Genomic DNA, 21,091 nt, shown 5'->3' with positions numbered 1-21,091 from the left:
CTTCAGGCTGAGCTCCAGGGCCAGCCCTGCCTGAGCTGCCAGCAGCTTCTGCCCTTCCTGTGCCAGGAAGAACCAACCCCCAGCCCAAACTGCTCCTGTGGAACAACCCCCAGCCATGGGGCTGGGCCCAGGGGGCTGGAGGAGGGGCAGCAGAGAGCTGAGGGGGTTGAGGGGCTCATAAGGTAGAACATGACATTGATTCTCAATAATCAAATCTTTTCCAGTTGCCTCTTTCTGCTCCCAGCTGTGGTCTTGACACCCAGGGCTGGAGAGGCCTTCAGGGACATGGAGGGTTTGGCTCCAGGCCCCACAAAGCCCTCAGCAAAACCAGCAAAAGGCCAACCTGGGGCTCACCCAGGAGCTGCCCCAGCACCCAGAGCCCCTCACACCAAACCAACCCCTCACAGCCCTGGGGGAGTCCATGTCCCTTCCCCCCACAGCTCAGAGCAGGGGCTGCAGGGAGGGGACTTGGCCTCCTGCTGCCCATCCTACATCCATGAACAGCATAACTGCTGATTTGGGTGATTTATGTCGAGTATCTGATCTCAACTTGTAAAATAAATCAGCTAATGAAGTCTTCTCTGGACATCCATTTGGAGTCTATGATGCTAATTTTATGTAAAAATCCAATAAGTTTCCTCATTGAATTAACATTACAGACCTGGAGCAGACTTTTATGTCCACCCTGGTGGCAGCAGGAGCCCTCCAGGCATTCTCTGGAGAGACTGCACTGGGAAAGCAAAGCAAGCTGAGGCTGAGCATGGGCCCCCCTGCTCCCTGCCTTCTGTCCCCTCTCCTCCAGGTGACACCCTCCTCTCCAGCCTGGCACACCTGCACATCCCACCACACCACAAAACCCATGGGACAGTCACTCTGCAGCTGGCTGATTTACAGAGCAGTGTTCACAGGCCACCAGTGCCCTTGGAAGATGAATGCAGGAAACTCCCCCCGTGCCTCAGTTTCCCCACTGTAAACAGAGGATAAAAATCAGCTCTTTTATAACAACTTGGTTATACTTGTCATGAACCTTGTATCTCCCTGGGCATCCAAAAAGATTATGGCAGAGTAACCCAGTGCCAACCCAACATTAACCCAATGCCAACCCAACACCAACCCAATGCCAACCCAACACCAACCCAATGCCAACCCAACACCAACCCAGCCAGGATGGTGTCCTGAGGGGATAAATCCTGCAGCCAGTCCCACCTCCTCTTGCTGAGGAAAAGGAGCTGAGCGAGCAAGGCAGGGGCTGCAGCACTGCCAAGGCAGTGGGGACAGAGCAGGACAAGGCCACCCACAGGGCCTGCAGGGTCCCCAGAGCAGCAGCACTCACCCAGGCAGAGTTGGACTGGTTGAGCTGGTTGAGCATGACGATGGAGGTGCAGCCGTAGTCGTACACCAACCGCCAGAAGTCAGTGGTTGTGTTCTGCAGGGGGTGCAGGGTGACAATGAAGGCAGCACTCCTGGTGTAGCTCTGGGGGGAGGGAAGATAGCACTGCTAAGGATGAAGTCACTGCTGTCACACCCCCAAAAAAAAAAGTGCAGCCAGAAGGTGGGTGCCACCAAAGGTGTCTTCTCTGCACTTGAGCAGAGCTGGGCTCCCTGGCACAGCTTCGGTCCTTCCCTGCCTTGGTGATGGGAAGATGCTACAAACACAGGTCTGTGTTTGGGAATCACAAGGGTGATTCCCATCCTTGTGGGGACAACAGCACCCACCTTCTGCTCTCAGACCCTGCAGGAAAGGGTGTCCCACACAAGTAACTGGGGGCCTTGGAGCAACCTCCAAGGAGGTGTCCCTTCCCATGGCAGGGGGGTGGAATTAGATGGTCTCTAGGGTCCCTTCAACCCAAACCACTCTTACGATCCTATGAAAAGATGTCACCTTTGAGCAAAGAGCAAAGTCCCTCTTGTCACGAGGAGCCCAAACATGAACAAAACTGAAGGACCCCACAACACTGGTCCCAGCCCTTCCTCCCCCCCACGCAGCCGGGACTGCCACACGCCCTGGTGCCCTCGTGCAAAACGAGGTCACAAATTCAAACCGTTTTTGCAGTGAAAAGCTGCCTGAGACAACCCAAAGGGCCCCATCCCTCCTCCCAGGCCTCCTCACATCAGTTAAGGCCGCGTTGATGTAGTTGTTGCTGTCTCCATCCACGGAGATGAGGAAGGGGAGGCATCGGTCGGGCGGCAGGACGTCCATGCTGCGGTTCCTCTCCCGGTTGCGGGGCAGGAGGGCGATGCTGCACTCCTCCACATCCAGGTGGGGAGTCACCGAGTTCAGGGTCTGCAGGGACACGTGCTGCCCTTTAGCACCCCTGCCTGCACCCCTGCCTGAGGTCGGCAAGGAACAGGAGGGTGTTGCAGGTTGTGGGGGGGGAGGGAAAAGATTTCGGGTCCACTCGCCTGAAACTCCTCCCGCAGCTGCGAGGAGTTGCTCTGCGGCTCGATCCTCACCATCTCCTTGTAGGTGGGCTTGAACTCACTGGCAGGGATGCTGGTCTCCCCACACAGACAGGCTTCCAGAATGGCATCGTGGATGAAGACATACTGCTCCTTTTGGGAGGAGGGAAGAAGAGAAGGCTGAGCCTCCACCACGTGCTGTGGACCGCAGCCCCACGTGTCCCCAGACGTCCCCAAGGGCCACCCACCTCAGTCTGTATCATGTTGATCCTCCTTGAGCACAGGGTCTTCACACAGTTGTAGATGTCCACGACGCCCTCACACTCAGCCATGTCCAACATAACATCCAGGACAATGTAGCAGCCAGTTCTCCCCGTGCCAGCACTGGAGATGGAGGAGGGAAACACAGCAAAGACATTCCCAGTCTGCACAGCATCCACACACAGCCCCAGGTGCTGGGGGGCATGGAGCAAGGTCTACACAAGCAACGGCTGGATGTACAGTCCCTGCTCATGGATGTGGAGGCAGCTGGGGGTCCAGGACTACACACACCCCCGTAACCACAGCCTAGCTTTGCCCTACCAGCCCCCCCAAACACACAGCTGCAGCAGCCCAGGGGTTGCACAATGGTCAGGCAGTGGGGTGGCAGGATGAGCACCCAAGTCTAAGGTTCATTTTTGCTTTAAGACAGGAAAACACATGCTTGTTGGAACTAAACCAGCAGCTAAACCATCTTGAGTGCCAACAGTCCACTGGGATCCCATTCAGAAAGGGCCAAGGAGGATGCTCTTCACCAAGCCCCAAGGGTGAAGAGAAGTATCCCTGGATCAGAGGGGGTCTGAAATCCCCCAGAGGAGACTCTCAGGTTCAGGCTGAGCCCAGCAGGATGCCTGGGGCCACATGACCCAGCATAGTGACATCCTAAGTCCTGACATGTTTGGACTTGCAGCCAAAGACCTACCAGTGTGTCAGGAACAGAACCACTCCCCTTGCTCCTTTCCTACAAAGTCTTTTTTCCGTGAAATACTAATTTCTGGGGCTGATGAATCACTTGTCGTGATTATCAGTGATTACAGGCTGCAGGCACTAATCACACTGGCTGTTGCTGGTGAATGAATACTGATGAGGCAATTGACAGGGAGAAATCAAATAAAATTAAAAAAAGATCCCTGCCACTCATCAGCTCCTCCTTGTTTGCCCAGCAGAGGAAGAGCCATTAACCCACTGTGTGGGGACCCCTGCTCAGGGGACAGAAAGCCACCACTCCTGCTCAGATGTGCCACTGGTGTCCTCCCATCTCCAGTGGCCAAGCCTCCATGGGACACCCTGCCCCCCCTGCCTCTCCATTTGACCAGACTTCATGTCCTGACCACCAGCAGCAGCACAGCTGCCCTTCCCCCTGTGCCACCCTCATCCATGGGGACAAAGCTGTGTGGGTGCTGGGGCTCCAGGAAAGCTGGGGAGGGACTTGGGACAAGGGCAGGGAGGGAGAGGACAAGGGGGATGGATTAAAACTGGAAGAGAGAGATGGAGGTTGGACATGAGGAGGGAATTCTTGGGTGTGAGGGTGGTGAGAGCCTGGCCCAGGTTGCCCAGGGAAGCTGTGGCTGCCCCATCCCTGGCAGTGTTGAAGGGCAGGTTGGATGGGGCTTGGAGCAACCTGGGCTGGTGGGAGGTGTCCCTGCCCATGCAGGGGGGTTTGAACCTGATGATCCTTATGGTCCTTTCCAACCTTAACCCTTCTATGACTCTATGAATATGTCAGCATTATTCAGAGCTTTTAGCACCATTCAGAGCCACGGGCTGAGCACCACAGGATCACAGAGTAGTTCAGGTTGGAAGGCACCTTAACAATCCAGTTCCAACCTCCCTGCTTTGAGCAGGAACACTAGACAGCGCGCTCCAACCCCGGGGCAACCCATAACGCCCACAAACCCCATCCCAGAGGGGGGACATTCCTCCCCAGAGCTGGCTCTGCCCCCTGGGCACCCAGGTACCTGCAGTGGATGACGATGGGGCCGGCGTCGGGCGGCGTGGAGGCCTTGACCCTGCGGATGAAGGCCAGCAGCCCCGTGGCGTGGTACGGGACGCCGTGCTCGGGCCACGACGTGAAGTGGAACTGCTTCACCTCGTGCCGGGCCGAGTAGCCCCGCTGCAAGGGAAGGGGGGAGATGGGAGTGAGGAGGGAGAGCCAGGCTTTCTTCAGTCATGTCTAGTGATAGGACAAGGGGCAAACTGGAGCACAGCTTCCACAGAAATCTCAGAAAACAACGTTCCTGTGAGAGGGACAGAGCCCCAGGACAGGCTGCCCAGAGAGGTTGTCTCCTTCACTGGAGACATTCCAAACCCACCACCCATCCTGGATGATGTGCTCTAGGTGATCCTGCTCTGGCAGGGAGGTTGGACTAGATGACCTTTCAAGGTCCCCTCCAACCCCCAAGATTCTGTGATTCTTTGCACAGGGGGTAACAATCCTGCCCCAGCCATGCAAATGTGCTGTTTTCCTTGGGAATCCATGATTTTGCCAGGTCAGCATCCAGGCAGATGGATCACACAGCAGGTGGCTGCTTCAGCAGCCCAACAGCTCCTGCCTCCTCTCTGCATGAGGTTTGAAAAACATCTAAGGAGGAAGAGGAGGAGAAGGCAGCAGCGACAGGTCTCATTCCATGAGCATGTTTGCTGCTTGCCCTATAAATAAACAGTAATTTTCCACTCCTGTAGATTAAGGGGTAAATTACACCAGTTCCATCCACACATACTACACTAGAGAGTAATGGCCACATAACCTGTGCTCCAGCACAGAGGAGAAAGAAGCCTCCTCCATCCTCACTGTAATTCCATGGTGCTCACGTGGAAATTAAACACTCACTCACTGCCCAAACCAAAGTTGGGCTGAGCTGCTGGCCCCAGCAGAGAGCCCAGAGCTGGGGAAAAGGCAAAGGAAGAAGCTAAGAGCATCAACCAGGCTTCAGAAGCTGCACCTCAACTAGGGGTGAAAGCCCCACGTTGGGGTAGATCAATAGGGAATTGGTAAATGCTAAACCAATCAGGGATGGCCAAGGTGGATGGTTCCCTGGCAGGGCAGGGTCAGGATCGTACCCTCTCGAGAGCAAAGGTGCGGACGGCGTACTCAGCCAGAGTCTCTGACTTCACCAGGGTGATCTTGATGTCCCCATACATCTCGGAGTCATCCGGCCAATATTTGGAGCACTTCACCTGTGAGGAGGGGATGGGATGAGTTTATGGTGCTGTGGAGGAGGCTTCTAGCAGAGTTGGATCTTGAATGGAGGGGGATGGTGTCCTTACCCGGCCCACCTCCACCAGCTTGGTGATCATCACGATGCTGGAGCAGTGCTCCTGCCACACCATGCGCCAGAAGTCATACACCATCTCCTGCTTGGGCCCTGTGGGATGGAGGAAAAGCCACCAGGGATGGACAGACAGCACAGGCAGAGCCCACCTCCAGCAGCACCACCGTGCCCCTGCATTCCCCCCCTGCCTCGCCACACCAACCCCTCCGCAGCACTTCAAGCCCCCTCTTTCCCAAGGGACACATGATGTGGTGGGGCAGTGGGAGGGGTGGGAGCTGCTCCTCATTGCTACCACCTTGTTTGGCCATAAACTGTCCTGCTCCCTCCCTTTCTTGCCCACACAAGATTAATCTCCCCAGGGACAAAACCCAGCGGCTGAACCAGGAGCTGGGGGGACAGTGACTCACCTTGGGTGGCTATGAAGTGGTTGGACCTGTGGTAGCCCTGCAAGGGAAGCAGAGATGTCAGTCCCAAGTCATGGGGACACAGTAGGGCACAGCCCCATAAAACATTTCCCAGTCATCCAACTGGTGGCAACTGCTGCTCAAGTCCACTGGGCCAGGTGGTGGCCACCATCCCATCCTGCAGCAGCCACACAATGCTGGGTGACAGCGCCGCTCCCTTCCTTCATCCCAGCCACTGCTGGGGCCATTCCCAACTCCTTACAGGGACATGCCAGCCTAAAGAGAACATCCCAGCAAGGCCACTGTCAAAGAGACCAGAGACCTGATGTCCCACCCCTTGGCTGTGGACCCAACAGAGTTCAACCCCATCACATGCATGGAAGTGACTAGGGCTTCTCCATCCCACGTGGGTCCCTTCCATGGGGGATTTTTGTGGGTTGAATTCAACAACTCCTCTGAGCACAGAGTCCCTGTTCCTCACCACCCTGGGGAGGACGTGCCACCAAGACCTCTCATCCATTCAGGCCATTCCCTGGCCTGAACCCAAGTTTATCCACACACTTTCCCAACCTGAAAAGCTATGGAAACCAGACACTGCCAGGTACAACACCTGAGAGGAGAAGGGAGCAGAGAGAAGGAGGGAGAGGGGAACCAGCTACTTACTTCTCTGTTAATCCGAATCTTAACGATCCCGACACAGGTTTGAGAGAAAAAGATCAGAGACAGAGACATTAGTGAGGCACAGATCAAGAGACAGGTTAGAGCACCAGCCCTGGAGAAGGTCATGGAGAGCCACAGGGGAGAAAGGACACAGGGGGACAGGCAGAGGGATGCTGCTTGGGCACAGGGAGCTCATCATGGTGGCATTGAGCCACTGTTGACAGCTGATGTCCTCCAGGCAAGAGGGAAGAGTGGAACTTGTTGCTTCTTCCAGGAGATGCTTGAGCCCTATGCCTGATGGAGCCTTTCTGCACCTCTCCTGGTGTCAGCATTGCTGGAGGTGACGGGACATGGCTCTTGGGAGACACCCTTCTTAGAGGACACCAGGGCCAAGCTCTGCCCAGACTGACATGCAGCATCTAGAGGTATCCCAGTGTGAGCCCACAGCAGGTCCCCTGGCCCCCTCAACATCCTTCATCCAGGGAGGAAGGAGAACCACAGCCACAAAAGCAGGCAAGGGGAGATGATGGAGAAAGGGAGAAGAAAGGAGGGACAGAGCAGAGGAGACACAGCAAGCATTGCTGATGGACATAACAAGCCAGGCTCTTCATGGCATGACTCTTGGTTCAGCCCTTCCTGGGCTGTCCCAGCTCCTCCCAGTGCTGCTGGTTCTTCAGGGACAGCCCACAGGGTCCACAGGAATCTCCTGCCCCAGACCAGCCCCTATGGACACAGGCACCATCCCCACTTACATCGATGTAGTTGGCATTGATGTAGTCAGAGTTGGGGTCTCCCAGCAGCGGGTGCAGCTTCACACGGTGACGGTCGTCTGGAGAGCAAGGGGACAAGGGACCATCAGCACCCAGGGGGAGAAGAGGGTCACCCCAACAGGCTCACAGGCTCTCTCTGCAATCTTTTTGCACCAGGAATCCACAAAACACTTGGGCTTGTAGTGAGAGGACAAGGGGGAATAGATCAAAAGTGGAAGAGAGGAGATTGAGGTTGGATGTGAGGAGGAAATTGTTGGGACTGAGGGTGGTGAGAGCCTGGCCCAGGTTGCCCAGGGAAGCTGTGGCTGCCCCATCCCTGGCAGTGTTGAAGGGCAGGTTGGATGGGGCTTGGAGCAACCTGGGCTGGTGGGAGGCTTCTCTGCCCATGCAGGGGGTTGGATCTAAATGATCTTTAAGGTCCCTTCCAACACAAACCATTCTATGATATGATTCTAAAGCAGTAAACACAAGCTGGCGGAGGTCTTTCCAAAGATAGTGGTTTAGACCAGCAGGAACATAAGTCAGCAGCTTTCAGCCTGGTATTTCCCTGAGCTCTGCTCAGTCCTGCCAAAGACACAGGGCACCCACCCTCCAGCACCCTAAGCCTGCCCCAGCAGGGCACCAGAACAGCCACAGCCAGGCCAGTGAAGAGTTCTGCCCAACCTTCAGTGTCTACTGGACATTGCTGGAGCAGAAGGGATGAAGCTGCAGAATAAAGCACATGGGAGGTGGAGAGCACCAGAGCTCCAGGAGAACCAGGATTGTATCTTCATCCCTGCAGGAACATCACCAGAGATGTAGCAGGGAGCAAGGCAGCCATGCCACATTGACTGTGGAGGGACCTGGTGAGGAGCATCTCCCTTCTTGGGGGGGAGTCAAGCTCTTTCCCCTTATTCTGTCCTAAAATTCATCATTTAACCCTTCTGTCGCATCCTGCACGCCCACCCCAGAAGCTCCCTGGGACAGGGCTGCAGTTTCTCAGAAGTCCATACAAGAAAACACACTCCAGGTTATCTGGGGCTTTCTGGCACCACCACAGTATCACGGTGACAGCATCACCAGTTTTAAAGCATCCCAAGATGTTCTGTCTTCAAGGGTTATCCAGCTCCTGGGGTCAACGCCGGCCCAGCTCCAACCCTCCAATTTGCTCCAGCAGTTGATGCCCAACAGGAGCTCACAGGCTGGGACTCCTGCAAGGACATTTCTGCTGCCCTTGACCAATCAAACCTCACCAGTTTATTTCTTGCCATGGACCAGATATCTACTAAAAAATGCCCCCAAAGCCCTTCAGAAGGTTGCTCGAGCTGTCCAGGGGTTCTACACCTCTTCTACAGCCACTCACATGTCGATACATGATCCTGTCTCCCTTTGGTCTTGTCCTTCTTCTTGGAAGCATCCCAGCCTTCAAAGAAGCTCTGTAAGGAAAGGATGGACATCATCACCTGAGAGCAGCCTGTGGCGCCCCTCAGCCCCACAACCAACCTGTGGAGCAGGACAGACAGGGTTGGTCCCTCCACCCCAACCCTTGGGTCTTGCAGTCCCTGGGCCATCTCCATAACACTCTTGGCCAGGTAAACACTTCTGGTGCATCCACAAAATGCCTCATTTTCCAGCAAATTACAGAATGCCTGGTTGGGTGGGTTTTTTTTTCCAAGGTTGGTTGTGGTGTTTTTTTCTAAACCTCACCAGCACAGAACAGGTTTGTGTGTAATAACAGTAACGTTCAGAGATTGGCATAAGAGGAGGAAAGTGGAAGGAAATTACATGTTTTCTCCCCTCCCATAATATCTGAGTGATTCCAAATGAGTGGTTCCAAGAACATACAGCAGCTTTTCAAGGAGCACTAATGATTATAGCAAGCCCTGGTTTGTCCAATGCATGAAAGGAGGGGGGAGGGGGGATGAGGAGGGAAAGGCTCCTGTACTTCAAGCAATTAAGCACTAAACAATAATTTCACTGGAAAATTTCAATGGCCAGACCTGTGGGACACCATGGAGTTGGGAAATCAACCTGGCTGAGCATGGTGGGGCTTGCTGTGGCAGTGCACTCCAGTACAAGCTCTGACCACATGGGATGGGCACAGTGTGGCCAGTGACACTGAGGGGGGACTTCCCTCCGCCTGGGAATCACCCTCTTCCACATCCTGTCCACCATGGGCTTGGGAGCTGCTGGATTGTCAAGGATTTGCTTGTCCTTAGGCTATGGCCATGCTTGTCACAGAACACGTGTGCTGGGGAGCAGAGGAACATCATGGTGCCCAGGAGGACCTGAGAAAGGGAAAAGCAACCCCAGCCCTTGCAGGAGAGGTGGAATGATGCACTGCAGACAGGAGAGATGCAGGATGGGCTGGCAGGGCTGGTTTGGTTCAAGTCAGGGACCTGTTCAAGCTAACAGAACCTGACCTGCCAGGTCCACAGATCTGACCCCACATGCTGCTAACTCCTGCCTGGAGAGCTGTGAGCTCCAGCTCCTGCTGCCCCCAGCACCACAGCTCCGGGTTGAGAGCATCTTCTCCTTGCACACAGGTCCCACCCATGCCACCTTGTCCATCTTACCTCCCACCCTCCCCCGAGACACCAGCACAAGCTGCTCTCACCTCGTACTCCTGCTTGAAGCCGTAGCCTTCAGCTGTCTTCATCTGGTTGATGTGCTGGAGGAGATCAGCCACCCGCACGGCGGGATGGAGCTGCCCCGTGTGGTACGGGGACCCCTTGCGGCCGCACTGGCGGCGGGGGGAGCCCCCCAGCAGGCTGCTGGACTCATTGACCACACTGCTGCGCTGGTCACCTGCAGGGGGGAAAGAGAACCAAGGGCATCAGGGGAGCAGAGCCTTGGACACATCCCCAATCACCTCCTCGCACCAGGAAATCTAGATCCAAAGCCCAGGAGATGCTGGTGCTGCAGCTGGTCTCTCTCCAGGGGACACAAGTGGTCCAGACCCTCCCTGTGATCTCTGCAGCTCTTCCCACACCACAAAGCAATAACTCCCATGACAGCCTTTCAGGATCACAGTAAACCTGTTAGAAATCAGTGGGCACAAAGAACAGCTGACAGGCCACCAGCCACGGGGTTTAATGAGGAATGAATTGCAGGGGGTTGCAAGGTGCTGGTGGCTCCATGCAGCCACACAATGAGGACCCACTTGAGTTTCCATGAGAAGCATTAGTGACTTTATTTGATTGGAAGGAAACTGAGGCCCAGTAGGGAACAGCCCCCAGACAGTGATGGAGCAGCCCATTCATTTACCTTCACTAAGAATGTTTACAACCAGGGGTGGCCTCAGCAGAGAGTGCCCCCAGCTGTGGCAGAACCCAAGCTCCCCAGGTCTCCTCCCCTGCCAAGGAAAGGGATGAGGAGATGCCAGCAGGAGGCAAGAGAGTGGGAGCAGGATGTGGCCCCACAGCTCCTTCCCTAAAACAGCAGCAACCCCAGCTCAGCCCAGACACTCCTAGAGCATTTCAAAGACTGAAAGTAACTGAAAGATACTGCACCTAGCTAGATGTTAGATGTGTCAAGAGGAGGAAAGGTTTGCCCTCTGGGCTTCTATTATCCAGGAGACAATGCCAGGAGGAGCCTGAATCCCACAGCCTGCGGAGGAGCCGTGGCTGAGCAGCATCTTGAAGCGACTGCACCAGATGTCATTAGCATATGGTGGAAACTGGGGCATCCGACAAGTTCTTTTACAACTAAATCAGCACGGAGATGCACACTCCAGTGGGTGTTAAATTATCAGCTTCCCTCTGATGTGAAGGCTCTTTAACCCTTCAAGGCTGCGCAGCCATGCCAGGGGTGCTGGCTGGAGGCTGGTGGGAAGCCCTCAATCTCAGTGTAAGGCAAGAGTTGGGGTTCACTCAGCTTCAGGGGGTTGCAGAGAGCGACTGAGCCCACGAACAGCCTCAATACCCCCCCAGCCACAAACTCAGATTTCCACCCCAAGAGGCTGAGATGCAGAGAACCAGCTCAAGCCAGTGGTTTTCCTTCAGCAAAGCCTGGATGATCATAAAAGCTTCCACAGACACCAGTAAGATCTGCACCCTTGGAGGTTCCCACAGGGCAGGGAGAAGCCTCCAAGGTGCTACACACATCAGGCTAAAACAGATGCAATAACTGCTCCTGAGCCTTGGAGAAACATTTCAGCTGGTTCGGGGATAATCAGGGATTACTGGGGATCCCTGCTGTGGCTGGATGGGTCCCCCCTTACCCCGGTTGCTGTAGTTGTGGGTGTCCATGAAGGAGAGCCCCAGGCGCTCGTCCTCCTGCAGGGTGCTCTGGTCAGTGAAGCTCCTGTCGATGGCGCTCATCATGTGGGTCTTCTCATGGCGGTAGTTAATGGTGGCTTTGGTCATGCTGACAGGTTTGCTGCAGCAGGATGACAAGGGGAGCAGGGGAGAAGCCCAGGTAAGCAGGACTGACCCAATGGGGCTGTAAACCCCCCCCCTCAAAGCTTGGGTTATTTGGGGGAGCAGGATGGACAATTCTCACATCACCACACTTCAGTTTTCCAATGTTCTGGGCTGGTCATAGCCCCACATAGATCATCCCTCACCAGCTGCAGCAACTCCAGCTGCTCATCCTTAATATCTCCTCCTGTCTCCTCCTGCCAAGAATCATAGAGTGGTGGGGTTGGAAGGGACCTCTGGAGATCATCCAACCCCCTGCTAGAGCAGGATCCCCTAGAGCAGATCCCACAGGATCCAGGTAGGTTGGGAATGTCTCCAGGGATGCAGACTCCACAACCTCCCTGGGCAGCCTGGCCCAGGGCTCTGGTACCCTCACAGTCAAGAAGTTTCTCTTTATGTTTGGCTTGAACCTTCTGTGCTCCAGTTTGTGCCCATTGCCCCTTGTCCTGTCACTGGACACCCCTGAGAAGAGTCTGGCCCATCCTCCTGACACCCCCTGTAGACACTGATCAGCACTGATCAGATTCCCCCTCAGGGCTGAACAGCCCCAGCTCTCCCAGCCTTTCCTCATCCAGTAGATGCTCCAGTTCCCTCAGCATTCTAGTGGCTTGTGCTGGACTCTGCTTGGGCTGCCCAGAATGTGTCCCATGGTTGGCACAGCCAGGACTGCTCCTTGGGAAGCAAAGGCTGTCCCTGGCTGGGAGCCATTGCACTGGGCAGCCCCAGCTCCCCCAGCCCCATTTCTCCAGGTGTTTCCCCACATCACCTCACTCCAACACAGACCACCCAACACACCACATGCACTGCTGTGCTGCACAGTGTAAGGAACAGAAGACAGACATGGACTTGCTGGAGCAGGTCCAGAGAAAGCCACAAAGATGATCCAAGAGCTGGAGCAGCTCTGCTCTGGAGACAGGCTGGGAGAGCTGGGGTTGTACAGCCTGGAGAAGAGAAGGCTCCAGGGAGACCTTATGGCAGCTTTTCAGTATTTCAAGGATCTTATAAAGATGGGGACAGACCTAAAAGCAGGGCCTGTAGTGAGAGGACAGAGGGTGATGGTTTTAAAGTAAAAGAGGGGAGATTCAGACTAGATGGAAGGAAGAAATGTTTTACAATGAGAGTGGTGAGACCCTGGCCCAGGTTGCCCAGAGAGCTGGAAGATGCCCCATACATGCATTCAAGGTCAGGCTGGACAGGGTTGTGTGTGACCTGATCTAGTTGAAGATGTCCCTGCTCACTGCAGGAGTGCTGGAGAGATGACTTTTAAAGGTCCCTTCCGACCCAAACCATTCTATGAGTCTAAAACCACACTGGGGGGGCCAAATCGATCCCAAGGGACAGGATGGACCCCCTGACTGCACCCACCAGGGAAGCTTTTTCCCCCTCTGCAAGGTCCCTGTTAAGACACCTAACAAGGATGTTGGGAAAGCCCAGGAGCAACTGGCCTTCAAGACATTTAGGGTAAAAAACCTGAGTGTGTTTGAGAGGCAGCACCAGACTCCTGAGAAGCCAGAGTGGGGATTAAACCAAAGAAAGGATGAAGAGGAGACCTGAGCCCATATTGGCACCTTGGTGGGGCTGGGACACTTCAAGATGCTGCTAAAATCCAGAATTCAACCCAGAGTCACTGACCCTTCCCCTTTAAGCTGCCTTTAGTTTTTTAACGAGCTCAGCAGCATTATTTTTAAGGGCCCCTGGCTCAGGAAAATGTACTCAGCAGAGAAAAGGACTTGTTGGAGCAGGCAGGCAAGGGGGTGGCCGGGAGGAAAAGCGAAGGAGAGAGAGAATGGCAATTACTTACGGGTAATAGGAATAAGAATAGTAGTTCCTCCTGGCAAGCATGCAGACAAAGAGAAGAGCAGATATTGCATAAGCAGCTTCTCTCCAGCACAGGGAAGGGGGGTTACAGGGCAACTCGGCTGCCAGAAAATTAAATGCACCATCAAAAAAATCTGGCTCCCCTTTTGCATCCGTAAGTTATTTAACTTCAGGTAGGAGCTGGTACCCCCATGGCAGAGCCCAGGCACCAGCTCACAGGGTGACCATAATCCCCACACCAGGCTTGGGGTGTCCACAGCACCCTTGTTAGAGGGGTTGTTCCACAATTTTTAAGACTGAACAGGAAATATGTACAAAATAGGGCATCCCCCAAGGAGCTGGTGCAACCCCAGTGCGGGAAACGGGGTCAGGGCACCACATTTCCAGTGCACTGGTGCTTAAAGGTGAACATCTTCTCAGGGTGCATTTCCATTCCAACATGTCAGTGTTTCTCCAACAACAAAGTGCTCTGGAGGAGATTGACGGGCTTGTTCCAGCTTCCCAACAGTACCAGATTCAGAGGTCTCAGCACCAGGTCTGATCTGTGGCTCTGGTTTGTCCTTTGGCAGGTTCACCCTGGGATGCTAAAGCAAAACTGCTCCTCCTCTTACCCCACAGCATGGACAACAGGAAGGCAGCAGCAGCACTCACAGCTTCCAACCCACCATCCCAACAGCATCACTCCCAAAACCACATGTGCTCCATCAGATCCAGCCATACACACAGACACCATCCCAGAGCAACAGGGATACTCCAGCCTTGCTTTGCCATAAATCACCACGAACCCTTTAAGGGCAAATGGAGCCATAAAGAAATCTGCAGATTTACAGGGGCTGAGCTTGTGTCCTGCTATTTTTCTCTCTGCCCCCCCAGGCTGTTAACATACTTTCCTCCCATCATCCCAAGCCCTACACAGGGAAAGTATTTCAGAGCTGCCTTTTTCCCCCGCCTCCTTTCAGAGCTCCCCGGCTCAGCGCCGCTTCGAGCCCCGCACAGCAAGAAGCTGCTTTCCAGGGCACTGAGCCCAAATGAAAAGAAGCAGCAGCTCCCAGGGATGAGTGTCCCCAAAAGCCCTCACCCTCCTCCCTCCCACCCCACCGAGCTTCCAGAGTGAAAGTCCACAGCTACATTCATGCCAGCTCCCTGACAAGCAAGATGGGGAGAGTGGGGACTCCACAGGGGGCTGGGGGAGCTGTCTGGGGGCCCCCAGGGGTCCATCATTCAGCCCTGGGAAAACCTCCCCTCTGGTGTGCACCCAAATTTGAACAACTCACTCAAAGCCAGCTGCAGGTTCTCAGCCAGAGATTGCTCCCATTTCACTGGAAGCTCAATGGTTTCCCATTAAAACAAGGCCAGGAGGAGCCGGGATGGTCCAAGCATCTGCACCCCAGGCATGGGCAGCCCCTGGCTGGCCCTAGAGGAAGGGGAGATGCTGCTTCTCCCAACAATCCCAAGGAACTGGAGACTGGGACAAGAGCCAGAGCCTGTCCAGGTGTTTGAGCAGGACACACTGCACCACTTTTCAGGCAAGAGCCAGGGGAAGAGCCTTTTTCCAGCCATTCTCCCAGAATCAAGCACCCCCAGGCTCTACTCCCCTCAGTGCTGGGTGCTCACCCACCATCTTGGTGGGGAAACAGCAGAAAGGTGCAATTCCTTCCCCTCCTCCCCATCTCAATGCCAGGGAGCTGATGTTTCCCTTCCCTAATCCATCCCTACAGTGACCACCACTATGGCTGGAGCCAGGACAACAATGCTGGTGCAGACAGACCCAGCCCCAGGCTGACCAAGCAGCAGGGAAGCCCAGAGACAAGATCTCAGGGCTAATTAAGCTGATTTTTGTAATGTTGGGCTGGAGGGGTGCAGAGCTGCACATCCTGGGGTGGCCTGGTGGGATGGGGACAGCTGGGCTCAGCCCAGGACCCCTCCAAGCCAGAAGCATTTCCACTGATTCAGAATCAACAGAGCATCACCAAGCTGAGAAGGAGCAGAACAAGAGGAAAAAGACTGAAAATTATGGGGGAGAGGGACAGTGAACAACACTGCAAAAGGCAAGGGGACATCCCCAGGATTCCTCTCCTTGATCCTCAGTGTCCCCTGTGCCTCCCACAGTGTCCAGTGTCACAGAGCAAGGAAGACACCAGGATGCACGAGCACAAGGAGCCACAGCTCAAGGGAGGGTTTGGAGTCTGCCCAGCGTGGCAGCATCACCACCAGTAAATCCCCAGTTAGTGCTGGAGTGGTGAGGAAGGGAGCTGGGAAGAGGGGACAGATGAAGACACCAGGGACTCCTCACCCTTTCCGAATGACGACGATGATGGCTCCCAGGAGGATGATCAGGACAATGAGCCCTCCAGCACAGATCCCCAGGATCAGGCCCATCTCCTCCGAGTGCTGTGACACCTCCAGGGGACGTTTGCTCTCTTTGCAGGCAGCTGCCAGGGGACAAGGACAGGCAGGAGGAGTCAACGCCCAGCTCCAGGGGGTTTGGCAACATCAGACAGGGAAACACTGGGATTTGCCCCATGGGATGCACATTGCTCCTTGAACACATTTTACTGCATTTTTAAATTTTGTTTTGGAATTACAGGGCCCTGCAGTGCCACACTGTGACCCCAGGCAAGTCCCCACTTGGGTCCCCACAGGGTGAGACAGTCCCTTTGTGCAATCTTTTGTCACACCCCACCCAAGCTTGTCCATCCCTGGTTCAGCATCCAGCACCACTGAGTCCAGGCTCCCACTGTCTCCACAATCAGATTCAGGAGGAAAAACTCAACCAAGGGGAAAACCAGGACACCAAAGAACATGGGAAACAAGAGTGTGGGACGTGGCTGTAACAAACCATCCCCACCACTGGCAGCACCAGTTCCCACCACAGGTCTGGGAAAGGGAGGACTCACCTTTGCGGGCGATCCGGACACAGTTCAGCCGTGTTTCCTATGGAGGAAAAAGAGGAATCAGTGTGGGATGAGCATCCCAGCGGCTCCACTCCCTGCTCCCAGCCAGGCTGGGGGGACACGAGGCTGATCCATGGGTGCTTGGACCCCCAAATCAAGGGAGTTTGCAGGTGATTGGTGCTGCAGGAGCTGCTGCTGCTGAGCCGACGTGGCTCTGGGGGACACACGCACCAAGAGATGCTGCCGAATGGTTTGTCTCCAGAGTCCCCAAACCAGAGTCCATCCGTTTAGCTGAGGACACCACTCCTGGCACAAAGGGGACAGCAAAGCTCAGGAGCACCAAAGGAGAGACCCAGCAAAGCCAGCACATCACTGACTATGGTTAAGACGCTCCCAAGTCACCATTCAGAGCTTTGTGGGGTTTTATTCTTCCGTCCATCCAAGTTTCCAAGCCACATCCCCAGTGCTCCATGGGTGCTGCCAAGGCTGCTGTGAGGGCTTCCAGCTCAGTTCTCCAACAGATTCTTTCTTTTTTTTTGTGCACTTTTAGGGATGGGTTCAGCTAAAATATTCCATCTTTTCATGGATTCAAATTCCATTGCAAAATAAAAAGCACCATTTTGGCAGGACTGTCTTCTTTCCCAAGCATCCTCCAGCCCCCTCAGGACACCAGTGCTGGCAATGTTGCTCCATCCACCCTCCAGCCAAACCATCCCCACCACTGGCAGCACCAGTTCCCACCACAGGTCTGGGAAAGGGAGGACTCACCTTTGCGGGCGATCCGGACACAGTTCAGCCGTGTTTCCTATGGAGGAAAAAGAGGAATCAGTGTGGGATGAGCATCCCAGCGGCTCCACTCCCTGCTCCCAGCCAGGCTGGGGGGACACGAGGCTGATCCATGGGTGCTTGGACCCCCAAATCAAGGGAGTTTGCAGGTGATTGGTGCTGCAGGAGCTGCTGCTGCTGAGCCGACGTGGCTCTGGGGGACACACGCACCAAGAGATGCTGCCGAATGGTTTGTCTCCAGAGTCCCCAAACCAGAGTCCATCCGTTTAGCTGAGGACACCACTCCTGGCACAAAGGGGACAGCAAAGCTCAGGAGCACCAAAGGAGAGACCCAGCAAAGCCAGCACATCACTGACTATGGTTAAGACGCTCCCAAGTCACCATTCAGAGCTTTGTGGGGTTTTATTCTTCCGTCCATCCAAGTTTCCAAGCCACATCCCCAGTGCTCCATGGGTGCTGCCAAGGCTGCTGTGAGGGCTTCCAGCTCAGTTCTCCAACAGATTCTTTCTTTTTTTTTCTTTTGCACTTTTAGGGATGGGTTCAGCTAAAATATTCCATCTTTTCATGGATCCAAATTCCATTGCAAAATAAAAAGCACCATTTTGGCAGGACTGTCTTCTTTCCCAAGCATCCTCCAGCCCCCTCAGGACACCAGTGCTGGCAATGTTGCTCCATCCACCCTCCAGCCAAGACCAGCCCCTGCAGTGTTCCCAGGGCAGGGCCAGCTCCAGCACTGCTCTCCCTGCAGTCACCAGCTCTTGCTTCTCCTGCTTCTTGCTTCATCTGGCACAAAACCCACAGAAAACCCAAGCTGAGATCCAGCTTTTTTCACATCTGATGGCAGCCGGGACAACTCCACTGCCTCCCAGCAGGAAGGCAATAAACCAGCATCAGCCACCAGTTATTATCCAGCAGCATCCGAGCGAGCCAGAGCTGAGATCCTCCCCGTCCGTAATTACAGCCCAGTGAGGTGTGAACAATCCCAGAGCAGAGGAAAGGATCCAAAAACCAGCACCTTTCCAGCAAAATGGAGCCATGCAGGATGAGGATGCTGCCGTGGTCCTGTTGCTTCTCTTCCATAGCCCATCCTCTCCCACATAGGATGGAGCTGCTGGAGCAGGTGAAGCCAAGAAGGGTCTCAGTGGTCCCACTGGGAGGAAAATCAGCCCGGAGAATGCAGGGGCTGCTGCTGGAGTGGGGCTGTGATGTCTTTGCTGAGAGAACAGGCAGCAGCAGGCAGGGAGAAGGCAGCTGAGGAACTTGGCAGCTTCCCAGGAGCTCTCTGGAGCAGTCGCTGTGCCAGCAGCAGGTCCCAGCAAGGCACACGTGGCTCCTGCTGCCCAAACAGTCCTTTTCCACCCCAGTTTTAGCCCCAGGAAGGTGAGCTCCTCCACCAGCACTGGTTGGGGTCCCAGCCAGTACCGCAGTGGTTGGCAGAAGCTTCATCACCCCCAGCTTTGGCACCAGGAGGGGGACAGGCACAGCCCAGGAGTGCTGGGAGGAAGGAGAACACCCATCCATGATCCCAGTGTGCCAGCTTCCCCCAAACAGGACATTGGGTGTGATTCCCCAAGGGGATCTAAAACAAGTCTCATTTTTTCTGACCTCCCTAGACTCCAGGCATGTTCCTGCCTGGTCCAACCACACGCCATACACCCCATTGGACAGAGCGGCATCCCACAGCTACTCACCCCTTTGAGGTTGCTCATGGCTTGGAAGTAGATGAGATACGCCTTCTTGGGCTCCAGCGGCGGGTTCCAGTAACCACTGTAGGTCTGGTTATCCCCCACAGTGAAGGGTTTGGCTTCAGTGAGGCTGCTGGCAGGCAGTTCAGCCCCAAAGTAGTGCACAGAGCCACGGGACACGGCGTCGTCGAAGGTGAGTGGCACTGGGAAGCACTCAGGCCCCCCCAGCTCCCGCTTCAGCTTCTTGGGCCGCTCTTCTTCCACGATGACCTGGTAAGTGCTAGTGGAGGGCGAGGCATGGGTTAGCTTCATGGAAAGCATGCTCCTGGCCTTCCCCCTGTGCTCGACCCTGCAGGGGTCTCACCCTCGTGCACCCCCAGCCTACCTGATGGGAGCCCCCCTGCCCTGCGCCGGCCGCAGCAGCACCGTGATGGTGCTCTCCGACTCGCCCAGCGGCGATGGCATGTCCCCGTAGTCGAAGGTGGGAGCTGCAAAGGGGACAGGAGTGGAGAGGGCAGGGGTGAGTCCTGGCCCCCAGGGATGCACTCGGAGCTGTCCGGCCACTCAGGGGGAAACTGAGGCACAAGCAGCCTTGTCCATGGCATCAGCAAATGGTGTCATGTGGATTATTGCAAAGGAAAAACAGTCCTCCAGGTCTCAAGCATCCCACCCAGGGCAGAAGAACACCCAAGCCAGCCCAGCAGCACCCCCACACCAAGGCAGGGACCCCTTCATGCCCAGCACAGCCCCCCAGCCCTTATGAGCAGCCATTGGGATCCTGTGCCCCCGTTAGGGCCTATGTCAGCTTATTTGTTGTGGTTAATAGCGATGCAGCAGACATGAGCAAACAGTCCCAAGTATTGTGAGGTTAATTAACAAGCTCAATTAATCCCTTGATTACACACTGATGGCTCAGACAGCACTAGTGCCCCAGGTGTGGGGGGCTCACAGCACAGCTGTCACCACCAAGAGAATCTTTTAGTAGCAGCAGCTAGTTTCCAAAATCCACAAGAGTGTGGCAGAGGCTCCAGCACTTCCACCAGGTACCGGTGTGGAGGAGAAGCACCATGTCTGGAGCTCAGGGAACCTACCAGAAATGTTGGTGGTGATCTCGGTGAGTGCTGTCTGGCCAAAGCCCTTGCCAGTGCGGGCCCGGACTGAGAAGAGGTAGGTGGTGCCAGGGTGGAGGTTGGAGAAGACGTGGTAGGTCTCGTTGCGCAGTTTGGAGACGGTGCGTCGCGGGCCGGGCACGTTGACTGCTGGGTCAGAGGACTCAATGCTCTGGTAGCTGATCTGCAGGGACAGGGCAACAGCTGTGGTGGGGGGGAGAGAGCCCAGGTCCCAGGAGAAGGTGTTAGAGGGATGGATTCAGCAGAGGGGATGGTCACAGGGGCAGTCCGAAAGGCAGGCACTTTTGGTGGAAAATAAGGGTTCCACTGGAAATGCCAGTGTTGGATGACACTGGTGACCCCGAGAGCAGCACCCTGAAGAGCAGAACCCCCAGCAGGACCCTGTCCCCAGGAAGATGAACACTGGCTGGATCCATGCTCTAAACGAAGGGCTCAGGGCAGCAGTAACACCACAGCCACCCTTAGTCCCAGTGACCCAAAGTGGTGGCTGCCTCAGCTCCCACTCACTGTATCCCCCTGACACCCCCCATGTCCCCATGGGTCCCCCACAGGTGCCGCAGCCTCAGGACGTACCTCGTACTGCGTGATGAGGCCGTTGGGCTCCACTGGTTCCTCCCACTTCAGAAATATCATGTCCTCCAGGGGGGTGAAGGTGAGGGACTCCGAGGCAATGCCACCAGGCACTGGAGAAGGAAGAGGGACATGCTTGGATACAGAAAGAAACCCATCTGGAAGGCTAAATCCTCCAGGAAAGCCCTCCAAGCAGCTGCAGCAGCTCTGCCCTGCCAGAGCCACCACATTCACTCTGCTCCGGAACACGGCGCTGGACAAGC

The 21,091-nt window shown here is 55.3% G+C and overlaps 1 protein-coding gene across 1 annotated transcript in view; it reads right to left on the bottom strand.

The window, feature by feature from the left end:
- The window catches only part of PTPRU (protein tyrosine phosphatase, receptor type, U), a 44,860-nt gene that overhangs the window by 8,988 nt on the left and 14,781 nt on the right, over positions 1-21,091 (bottom strand). The window contains exons 9-26 of the mRNA XM_010008284.1: positions 20,220-20,421; positions 19,514-19,616; positions 19,135-19,408; positions 17,426-17,462; positions 16,057-16,195; positions 13,747-13,776; positions 11,747-11,904; positions 10,142-10,332; positions 8,888-8,960; positions 7,528-7,604; positions 6,119-6,155; positions 5,707-5,804; positions 5,500-5,616; positions 4,398-4,552; positions 2,649-2,784; positions 2,404-2,553; positions 2,111-2,284; positions 1,334-1,474 (exon numbers count right to left, since the gene is read on the bottom strand). Coding sequence (XP_010006586.1) covers positions 1,334-1,474; positions 2,111-2,284; positions 2,404-2,553; positions 2,649-2,784; positions 4,398-4,552; positions 5,500-5,616; positions 5,707-5,804; positions 6,119-6,155; positions 7,528-7,604; positions 8,888-8,960; positions 10,142-10,332; positions 11,747-11,904; positions 13,747-13,776; positions 16,057-16,195; positions 17,426-17,462; positions 19,135-19,408; positions 19,514-19,616; positions 20,220-20,421 — 2,292 coding nt within the window. The remainder of the gene's footprint in view (positions 1-1,333; positions 1,475-2,110; positions 2,285-2,403; positions 2,554-2,648; positions 2,785-4,397; positions 4,553-5,499; positions 5,617-5,706; positions 5,805-6,118; positions 6,156-7,527; positions 7,605-8,887; positions 8,961-10,141; positions 10,333-11,746; positions 11,905-13,746; positions 13,777-16,056; positions 16,196-17,425; positions 17,463-19,134; positions 19,409-19,513; positions 19,617-20,219; positions 20,422-21,091) is intronic.

The sequence above is a fragment of the Chaetura pelagica genome, unplaced genomic scaffold (assembly GCF_000747805.2).
Source record: "Chaetura pelagica isolate M959 unplaced genomic scaffold, ChaPel_1.0 scaffold840, whole genome shotgun sequence".
Taxonomy (NCBI): domain Eukaryota; kingdom Metazoa; phylum Chordata; class Aves; order Apodiformes; family Apodidae; genus Chaetura; species Chaetura pelagica.
This window is presented reverse-complemented; position numbering and strand designations above follow the sequence as displayed.